Here is an 11,457-nt window from a genome sequence, read left to right as displayed (position 1 = left end):
CCCCCCTCCTGATCTACCAATACACCTCCCCCCTTTGGTGTTTACGTTTACACGGCCCTAGTTAAATTTTATGGACTATAACTTTGCCCTTACATCATAGTTACTGCAGAACATAAAAATGCATTTTTATGAAATAACTGAAATCTCTAGTTGGGCGTGACTTGAAAATCAAACTTTAAAAAATCAGATTTACAGAAAAAAAAGTATATTTTATTTGAGTTATTTTTTTAAAGATTTCGAATTTAAATATTTTATCATCCAGTAATCCATTAATTATTTTTTATATGCAAAAAAAATTAAAATAAATATTGTATTCAATAGCAATGCATTAAAACTTTCCTACTGATCTTCAAATCTATCTTTTAGTCTATCTGTCTATTTCCCTATCTATCTAGCTATTTATCTATCTAACCTGAGCTGGGAACTTTAGAATGTAATACCGTTAATCCCGACTGCTTAATCCGAATATCTTCTTTTGATTTCTTGCTTAATCCACTCTTTTTTGGATAAAGTACATCAAAACCGCTTTTTTAAAATGAAGAGTCCTTCCCGTTTCTGTATATTAATCTTAAATGGTGCGCAAAATTTCAAATTTTCCGGCTTCTGATACGCGACTCTAATTAGTTGAATTTCAAACACTTTTCAGGATACAAGTACAAGATTAGGTTAGTCTCGATATTAAGAAAAAGAGAGGATTAAGCATTAATCTCGTTATTCACCATTCTAAAGTTCCCAGCTCTGGAATCTAGGACAAATAAAAAGTCGTAAATTCAAAAAAGTAATTGTTTTACATAAAATCTGTTTCAACTTTAATTGCCAAGATCTACGCATAAAGGCAAGATCTACGCATTAAGGGGCTGAAACTTAATTTCAAGTGCCCATGCATGTCCGATTCACAACTTTGAGCCTAGAACATCTAAAGCATATGTCCCAAGAAATTAGCAATTTTTCCAAAAATCCTAAATTGCGTAATTTTTTTTTCTTTTTCTAAGATTTTAGCTGTTTTGTTAATATTAAAAAAACACTTTTAGTGAAAAAAAAACCTGGAAATAAAAACTTTGGAAAAAAAGTCCGAATTTTCTCAAGTCCTTGGAAAAAATGTCACTGGAAATAAAGTCCTGTGTTTTGGATTCCTGGGACTTTTTTTCCTAAAATAGTATGGGGGCTGCCAATAAAGTCTCAGGAAATAAGATCCCAGGAAAAGAAGTCCTGAAGAAAATAAATCCGAGGAAAAGAAAAACCTAGAACTGTGAATCATGCATTTTCACTTGTTAGAGGACTTTTTTCCGAGGACTTTTTTGTAAAAAATCATACTGGAGCAGAAAAAAAGTCCTAGAAAATAAAGTCTCGAATTTGTAGGACTTTATTTCCGGAGACTTTTTAATAAAAGGACTTTTTTCCACAGGACTTTTTTAGTGTGAAATTTTAGGACTTTTTTCCGGAAACTTTTTTTCCAAGGACTTTTTTGGCGGTTACCGTTAATACTATAAGATGAAATTAAGGGAAATTAGCGAAAACTTGGCCAACCAGCATTTTCTCCCATAAGGATATATTATAAGGGATATTTGTGTCTTCCATGTTTTTTTTTATATAATTTGAAGAAGGGTTTTCAATTTTTTTCTGGGGCAATTTCGTTCCGTAAAGGCCTTAGGGAACCTTCCCTGAAGCTGTTTAGAAATTAATTGAAATTAATGGCGGAACTTTTTTTTAACCAACTTAAGGATAATCTACATCATAAATGCTACACAGAGCTATAGGTGTAAAAAAAGCTGAAAAAAAAAGTTTCATAGTGAAAGTTCTGGTGTAAGTAGTATAATAGTTTATAATTTCTTATTCACTGCTTATAATAATTACTCAGTACAAAACCTAATCATGCAATATACTAATTTATAGTTTAATTTCCAGATCAAGGGTTGGAACATCAATTAGATTTCAATATTTAATCAATAAACATATTCTCTTCTTGAACTTTAAATGCCACCTGGCGTCCGCCACCCCTTCCCAAAAAATCTAGATTTTTTAAGAAAATGACTTTTTGAAGAAAAAAGAATGATATTCTGTTCTATGCAATTATTATAGGATTTCAATCTTGTATTTGTTTCTTTGTTAAAAGTCTCAATTCATTGTCTAACAACAAACTCCGGTTAAAGCGTAAAAATAAATTTATTTTTAATTTCTCAGAATTTCGAAGATAAATTCACCGCTCCTAGAAACTTTTAATTTGGCATGGAATGCTTGAAAACTAATCAACTACAGATACTGCAAAGTACCTTGTTTTACATATTTCAATTACTAGCATCGGTAAAAAGCTTGCTTCAATTTCACCTTTATGAACTTTAAAAATGTATAATTTTTTTCAGAAGCATAAATATGCAAGACACTTTAATGGAAACCTCATTTGAAAATGATTAATTTTCAAAGATATTATGATGGATATCTCATTCATTCTTGACCAGACAAACCGTCGTACATCACACATGCCACTTTATAAATACAGAGTAACTTCAAATTACGTCTCTAGTCCCTTTAATCCTCCATTACGTCTCTAGTCCCTTTAATNTTTCCCCCCCACCCCCACACCAATACTGTGACTTATTAACGTAACTGTACAGTTTTAAACATCCGGCCTATAGCAAATTAAATTTTTATAGCATATCTATATAATAAAGCTTGATTGTTTTTTCAAAATGAATTTTTTTATTCCACTATAAAAATATAAATAACAGTGTTTTTGTCGGCAAAGAGTTTTTTTTGAAGTCCCTTCCGAAAGGGGAAGGAACGTGGTGTTTTTTAGGAGGGGCTCAAATGTTTTGGGTAGATGGGGGGGGGAAGGGTGATGAGGAATGACATTAACACATGTTTAACATGAATGTTTAAAAGAAAAACAAATTTAAATATCCAGCATAAACCTGTAAGCTCTAGGATTATGTTAACATTGTCAAAACATACAAATTCTTTGTAAAGTCTTCAGGATTTTTTAATTGGGCGTGTAGGATCTAGGATTCTTTAATTATGTCCTGTAGGATCTAGGATTCTTTAATTATGTCCTGTAGGATCTAGGATTCTTTAATTGGGTTCTGTAGGATCCAGGATTCTTTAATTAGGTTCTGTAGGATCTAGGATTCTTTAATTAGATTCTGTGGGATCTAGGATTCTTTAATTAGATTCTATAGGATCTAGGATTCTTTAATTAGATTCTGTAGGATCTAGGATTCCTTAATTAGACTCTGTAGGATCTAAGATTCTTTAATTAGGTTCTGTAAGATCTAGAATTCTTTAATTAGGTTCTGTATGATCTAGGATTCTTTAATAAGGTTCTGTAGGATCTAGGATTCTTTTATTAGGTTCTGTAGGATCTAAGATTCTTTAATTAATCTGATGGATCCAGGTTTCTGTTATCAGTTTCTGTAGGATCCAGGATTCTTTAATTAGGTTCTGTAGGATCTAGCATTCTTTGATTAGGTTCTGTAGGATCCAGGATTTTTTAATTAGGTTCTGTAGGATCCAGGATTCTTTAATAAAGTTCTGTAGGATCTAGAATTCTTTAATTAGGTTCTGTAGGATCCAGGATTCTTAATTAGGTTCTGTAGGATCTAAAACTATTTAATTAGGTTCTGTATGATCCAGGATTCTTCAATTAGGTTCCGTTGGATCCAGGATTCTTTTATTAGGTTCTGTAGGATCCAGGATTCTTTAATTAGGTTCTGTAGGATCTAGGATTCTTTAATTAGGTTCTGTATGATCTGGGATTCTTTAATTAGGTTCTGTAGGATCTATAGGATTCTTTAATTAGGTTCTGTAGAATCTAGGATTCTTTAATTAGGTTCTGTAGGATCTATAGGATTCTTTAATTATAGGTTCTGTAGGATCTAGGATTCTTTAATAAGGTTCTGTAGGATCTAGGATTCTTAAATTAGGTTCTGTAGGATCCGGGATTTTTTTATTTGGCTATATAGTATTAGAATTTTAAGCGCTTTGATGATTTGAATCAAATGTATTCATGGCTACAAAAAATATAAATGTATTGTTAAGGTTCAAGTAAGGCTTTGCGACACTTTAAAATCATAATTTTCATAAATAATCATTGTGTTAGATAGAGATGTGTTGATACCCCGTGTTTTGTTAGCTGGGGATCTTCGGTAATTTTGTTGAAAGACACTAAAGAAAACAAGTTCTATCTATCTATCAGAAAGAAAACAAGTTCTGTCTCTACCTTCTTGGAATCTTAAATAAGGAGAAAAAGAAAAGATGTTTTGAAGTTAACAAACTTGACAAGCCACATGGAGAAGATGAGATTTTTGCGACTTTACTTGCGACTTTACTTCCGTCTTTACTTCCGACTTTACTTCCTGCTTTACTTTCGTCTTTACTTCCGACTTTACTTCCGACTTTACTTCCGTCTTTACTTCCGACTTTACTTCCGACTTTACTTCCTGCTTTACTTTCGTCTTTACTTCCGACTTTACTTCCGTCTGTACTTCCGACTTTACTTCCGACTTTACTTCCTTCTTTACTTCCGACTTTACTTCCGTCTTTACTTCCGACTTTACTTCCGTCTTTACTTCCGACTTTACTCCGACTTTACTTCCGTCTTTACTTCCGACTTTACTTCCGACTTTACTTCCGAATTTACTTGTCCGAAATTTGAAATTCAAACATTTTTGTTCTGCTCATTAGCTCTTTTAGAAAGATGAGTAATGATTAAAATTATATAAGATTTATCTATCTATTTATCTACCCTTCTATCTATCTATTCTTTTATCTATTTATCCATCTATTCATGTATCTATTTATCTATCTATCAATCTATGTATCTATCTAATATCTATCTATCTATCTATCTATCTACCTATCCATCTATCTATCTATCTATCTATCAATCTATGTATCTATCATATATCTATCCAGCTATCTATCTATCTATCTATCTATCTATCTATCTATCCATCTATCTAATTATCTATTTATTAATCTATCTATCTATCTTTCCATCTATTTATCTATCTAATTGTTTTAGTACCGAACGTGTTGACCCATTGCTCTGAGTTTATTGAGAAACTTGGAATAGTTGATGGAATATATAGACTTTCAGGTAAATATATATTTTACTCTCCCCCTTGTTCATTACTTCCCCATCCATTATTATCCTCTCTCATTCATTATTATCCTCTCTCATCCATTATTATCCCCTCTCATCCATTATTATCCCCTCTCATCCATTATTATCCCCCCTATTCCATATCATCCCCTCTCATCCATTATTATCCCCTCCTACTCCATTATTATCCCCTCTCATCCATTATTATCCCCTCCTACTCCATTATTATCCCCTCTCTGAACATGTTCTCTTTGTGTACATCGTAAAACAAAACAAAAATAATTCGCGGATTTTCACAAAAAATTTCGTGGATTTTCAAAATTTTCAGAAATTTAATGAAGATCGAATTTTGATGGAGACAAATATTTGAAATTTTGATCATTCATAAACCTTCCCTGTGGTCATGTGATGTCCCACAAAAAATTTGGGCCCGATCGGTTCAACCGTTTTCACGTTTATTGGATACAAACAAACAGACAGACAAGCTAAATTTATATATAGATATAGCTGGTAGTGTGGGTATACGTATACTATGATAAACTATAATAAAGGAAAAAATTGAGTAATAAAGTGGTATAATAAAAGGGTTCAATAGAATTATAATAAAAACCCTGCAAGGAGAATAAAAGAAAGAGAGGGGAAGAAGGGGGGTATATAAAGGGCAGATATTATTCATTTACAGAGGAGGAGGAGGGGGGGGGAGGCAAGTAGGGCAAATATTAAACATTCACGGGAGGGGTGGGGAAGGGAGGGTTCAATATAGGGCATTTTATAAAGATACACTCCACATTTTTATCATAAAATTAATATCTTAAATAGCTTTTTTATGGCATCGAGCATAAATCAAACAATCAATTTGTTTTCCAACATCCATATGCAATTTCTTAACCTTCTTTACTTTTGCTTTACTTTTAATTATTTCATCTCATTCCTTTCATTTACGAGCAAGCTCTTTTCAGTTCAATCAATTTTTTGAGTTTGTTATTTAAAGGAATTGAGTCTTGAGCAACAAACTCAAATTTTCAAATTTTATATCTTTGAAGCATGATTGTGTTCACCGTATTTCAAAATTAGACTATTTTATCTGAATTCATTCTGAAACTGATTTCAAAGGTCAATGACATTGGGCTGCAAAGATACGTTACGACTCATTTAGCTTTTTAGTTTTCCTTCCCTTGTCCTTTCATTTTCTTCCATTCTCTCTCTAGTGCTTTCTTAAGTCCCTAGATACCTTAGCTTGAGCTAAATATATGTATTTGGATTCCCTCTACACATAATTCTTCCCTTCCTAACCCGAGGGGTTACTTCTTATTCACATACAAACTACATAAATTCAGGCTTACATTCTCCTTTTCCTTCCTTTCTTCTATTCTCTCCTACCTTTCTTCCTTTCTTTCTTCTATACATAATTCTTTCCTTTCCTAACCCGAGGTTAACTTCTTATTCACATACAAACTACATAAATTCAAGCTTACATTCTCCCTTTCCTTCCTTTCTTCCTTGCTTTCTTCTATACATAATTCTTTCCTTTCCTAACCCTAGGGGTAACTTCTTATACACCTACAAACTACATAAATTCAAGTTTATATTCTAACCTTTTTTCCTTCAATCTTCTTTTTTCTAGCATTCTCCCCTTCCTTCAATCCTTCTTTTTTTAGCATTGTCTCCTTCCTTCTTTCCATTTCTAATTCCTTCTCTTTACCGAATTGGTCTCCCCTTCCTTCCATCCTTCTTTTTTCTAGCATTCTTTCCTTCCTTCTTTCCTTCTCTTCTTCCTTCTCTTTACAGAATTGGTCTCCCCTTCCTTCAATCCTTCTTTTTTCAAGTATTTTTTCCTTCTATCCTTCCCTACCTTTTTTAACTATCACTCCCCTCCCACCCCCACCCCCACGATCCTTTCCCTTTTTCCCCCTAGCTATCCTAACATGTCACCCAACAAATAAATTTCCCCTCTGCTTGTTTGTTTCCCCTGAGGGGTTGTACATCTTGAAATATAAGCCCAGGGGGGGAATTTTACTGTCCCCTAAACAAGTTTTAGAAATACATAAACATTTTCTAGCTTTAAATTCAGGGAATTTACTGTAGCAGTGTGGGGAGGGGGGGGGGGGTTAAAGAGCCTTTTAGAATAGTTTTGAGTGTTTGTATGAATTATATTATGGATGTTGAAAGTTAGTGCAGACTAGAAATTGTTTTAAGTTTATTCTTTCTTACTTTAACTGCTTTTCTTTTTAAATATTCAGAGATATTAAGAAAACATAAGTCATTTTTATAATGTTTTTTTTTGTGGGGGGGGGGATAGGGGGGTTGGTATCGTTTTAAAGACATGGTCAATTTTCACATTTGAGAATTAACTTGGAAACTTAGCTTTGCCTGAAACTTAACTTACTCTATGAAAATCAGCTTTTTAAATTTAGAATTTTTAATTATTCTAATAATACTCCTACGGTTCTTCCGAGTTCCCCAATCAAAATTTGAGGCAAATCAGTCCAGGGTTTATGATCGGCTATCCAATCAAACAGTCATTAATACACATATTTAGATATACGAGTACTAGGCTTTTAGGGTGCTTCGCGCCCATCTTCTATTTTAACTTTTAATTGTGGCTTTATCTGTGAGCATCTTCTCTTTGCACAGTATAAAACAAAAACAAAAAAAGTTTGCGGATTTCAAAATATTTTTTCGCGCATTTTCAAAATTTTACAAAATAAAAAAACTTTTAAACACAAATTTTTTAATTTTGATCATTCATAAACCTTCCTTGGGGTCACGTGAGGTCCCACACAAAATTTGGGCCTGATCGGTTCAGCCGTTTTGACATTTATTGGATACAAACAAACAGACACCCAGACAAGCTAAATTTATATATAGACTAGCCTTAGAGGGCGCTTCGCGCCCATCTTCTAAATTAATTGTGAATCCCCCCTCTTCAAATTCATTTTTTTCTTCAGAAGTTAGGTATGTTTTAGGGGTTTATTGCTAAATGGGGGAAAAATTGGGGGGAAAAGGATCAAAAACGATGAAAACTCTTGCATTTTAAATTTTTTTCCCAAATCTTCAAAATCATTTCAAAAAATGATTTTACGATGAAAATAAATAAATTTGTGGGTAAAGAATATCAAAAAGGATGCATTTTTCTATCCAATTTTGATATTTTTTCCCTCAGAGATCTTTAAAAATCTTTCTTAAAAATATATACACCCCTGAGAAGATATTTACTGTAGAATATACTACAAGGAAATTACACCTGGAAAGGGAAAGAGAGTTCACTACAGGTTGATTGTCTAAAAAGATTTCACTACGGGTTGATTGTCTAAAGAGAGTTCACTACAGGTTGATTGTCTAAAGAGAGTTCACGACAGGTTGATTGTCTAAAGAGAGTTCACTACAGTTTGATTGTCTAAAGAGAGTTCACTACAGGTTGATTGTTTATAGAGACTTCAATACAGGTTGATTGTCTAAAGAGATTTCACTACGGGTTGATTGACTAAAAAGATTTCACTACAGGTTGATTGTCTAAAAAGATTTCACTACAGGTTCATTGTCTAAAGAGACTTCACTACAATTTGATTGTCTAAAAATATTTATCCAAGTAGGGCAGAGCTGGAAACTTCTAAATGACTGTCGACATGGTTTTAAGAGTTGCATGTCTGATTTTCTTGTTTTAAACATACAACCCGTAGTGAAGGAGAAGGGTAGAAAGCTTATTTTATGTTTCTGAGAGGTATTATACCATCCATTTTCTTGTTTTAAACATACAACCCCTAGTGAAGGGGAGGGGTATAAAACTTATTTAATGTTTCTTGAAGGTATTATACCATTCATATTCTTGTTTTAAACATACAACCCGTAGTGAAGGGGAGGGGTAGAAAGCTTATTTTATGTATCTGGAAGGTATTAAACAAATTGGGTCGGACAAGATATTGCAGCACAGCTCAGAAAATAAATAATATTTATGCTTTACAATATACTTTAAACAGTTCCAACCGGTTGGGATTGGAAAAGTTTTTATTGGAGTGTAATTTGTTTAAGGTAAATGCAGGATTTGGAATATGTGTCGTTGATAATATCATTTTGATGAGTGTCTGGGTAAAAAGTATAAAAGGGAGAGAGTAAATGCCTGATAATTTTAAAGAAATTGAGTCTTTGCCACAAACTCAATTATTATAATCCCTATCTCTTTGAAATCTGATGGTGTAAACTCAATTCCTTATCTTTGAAGATCATTATTCCATGGCAGGGGTACTTTTTCAAAATTGATTCCCCTGGTAAAACGAGAAACTGTAAAAAAATCATTGAATTGTGAGATTTTTTCGTTTCCACAAATTATGCTTTTTTAGATTTTATTTTAGATTTAAATTTTAATTTCAAGTGTTTTAATAGATTTTTTATTCGTCTACGTTCATTCACTGAAAATGAATTTTTTTCTATTTTTAATTTTAATTTTTTTTTAGGAATTTCGTCGAATATTCAACGGTTGAGGGTAGCATTCGACGAGGATAGAGTTCCAAACCTATATGAGGACAAACTAGTTCTACAGGTAGATATCTATCCATCAATTTATCTATCTATCTATCCTTCTATCTATCTATCCTTCTATCTATCTTTCTATTTATCTATTTATCTACAGAGTTCCAAACCTATATGAGGACAAACTAATTCTACAGGTAGAAATCTATCCATCTGTTTATCTATCTATCTATCTATCCTTCTATCTATCTATCTATCTGTCTATCTTTCTATCTATCTATCTATCTATCTATCTATTTATCTATAGTGTTCCCAACCTATATATCTATCTATTTCTCTATATATATCTATCTATCTATATATATATCTATCTATTTATCTATATATCTATCTATCTATCTATTTATCTATCTATTTATCTATCTATCTATCTATCTTTCTAAATATCTATCTATCTATATATTTATCTAGATAGATAGATTGATAGCAGTCTAGCTATATATCTATTTAGCTATTTATCTATCTCTATCTATCTATCTATATCGACATTTATGCAAAATCTCTAAATATTCATATATCTATCTGTTATTGCGTTGATATTTTGCTTGCCAATTTGTTTTTCCATTTATGTATTTTCCTAGAAAAATTTTATTATTTTCCTTAACCCTAGCTTTTTGAGGGATTTGCACAAACTTGAACTTTTAGTTTTCTTTATCATATTTCAATCTATCTTTATAATCTATCTATCTATATATTTCTATCAAAATATCTATCTATTTGTGTACAATGTACATCTATGATATTAGTGTTTTTAATTACTCATTTTATATTTTACTTTCATTTTATTTTAATAACAATTTTGGTCATACACAAGCGGTTATTCGAAGTATTGTTTTAAACGATTATATTTATTTCTATCTATATATCTTATATATATTTTTATCTTATCTATCTATTTACCTATCTATCTATCTATCTAGATATTTATATATCTATCTATCTAGGATATCCATTCTGTCTCCTCCCTTCTGAAGATGTATTTCCGTGAACTGCCCAACCCCGTGTGCACCTTCCACCTGTACGACCAGTTCGTCGATGCGGCAAAATCGGCGGACGATCTTCGGCTCGTCAAACTTCGGGAGGTCGTCTTCCAGCTTCCTCCCCCGAACTACAGGTTGGTGCAGTACACAGCTGTTCACTGCAGTACACTACATAAACTAAAGTACTACAGTACTACAGGTTGGTGCAGTACACAGCTGTACACTGCAGTACACTACATAAACTACAGTACTACAGAACTACAGGTTGGTGCAGTACACAGCTGTACACTGCAGTACACTACATCATTATTTGACCCTGATTTTGTAGAATCGATTCTACGCCTACATAATGGATTCTTCTGGAATTGATTAAGATTGATTGATTGATTGATTGATTGATTTGTATTTAAGTATCAGCTAAATGGTAGGATAAAAACAGTAAAGAGGGAAAGATGTGTTTTTGATTGTAAAAGGTTTCAGTAAATTATTAATAAATTAATTAATTAATTAAAGAAAGGAAGGGTGAATTAAAGGATGGATGGATTAGATCTCCCAGGGTGAATAGATGAATTAATGAATTAATGAATTTTATCTACCTTAATGAATGATTGAATGGAATAGATCTACCAGGGTGAATAGATGAATTAATTAATTTTATCTACCTTAATTAATGAATAGATGGATTAGATCTACCAGGATGAATGGATGAATTAATGAATTTTATCTACCTTAATTAATGAATAGATTGATTAGATCTACCTAAATGACATGAGTTAAATAAGAATTGTGTTGACTGAAGGATAATAGATTCCCAGGAAATAGAACCATCGAACCACTATATAGTATTAGAAT

The 11,457-nt window shown here is 32.3% G+C and overlaps 1 protein-coding gene across 1 annotated transcript in view; it reads left to right on the top strand.

Moving 5' to 3' along the window:
• Positions 1-11,457, top strand: part of LOC111697584 (uncharacterized) — a 79,458-nt gene that overhangs the window by 47,631 nt on the left and 20,370 nt on the right. Inside the window, exons 15-17 of the mRNA XM_023467636.1 lie at positions 5,018-5,092; positions 9,550-9,635; positions 10,570-10,739. Coding sequence (XP_023323404.1) covers positions 5,018-5,092; positions 9,550-9,635; positions 10,570-10,739 — 331 coding nt within the window. The remainder of the gene's footprint in view (positions 1-5,017; positions 5,093-9,549; positions 9,636-10,569; positions 10,740-11,457) is intronic.

Source organism: Eurytemora carolleeae, unplaced genomic scaffold, assembly GCF_000591075.1.
Source record: "Eurytemora carolleeae unplaced genomic scaffold, Eaff_2.0 scaffold242, whole genome shotgun sequence".
Taxonomy (NCBI): Eukaryota; Metazoa; Arthropoda; class Copepoda; order Calanoida; family Temoridae; genus Eurytemora; species Eurytemora carolleeae.
The sequence above is the reverse complement of the archived record's forward strand: the minus strand, read 5'-3'. Positions and strand labels throughout refer to the sequence as shown.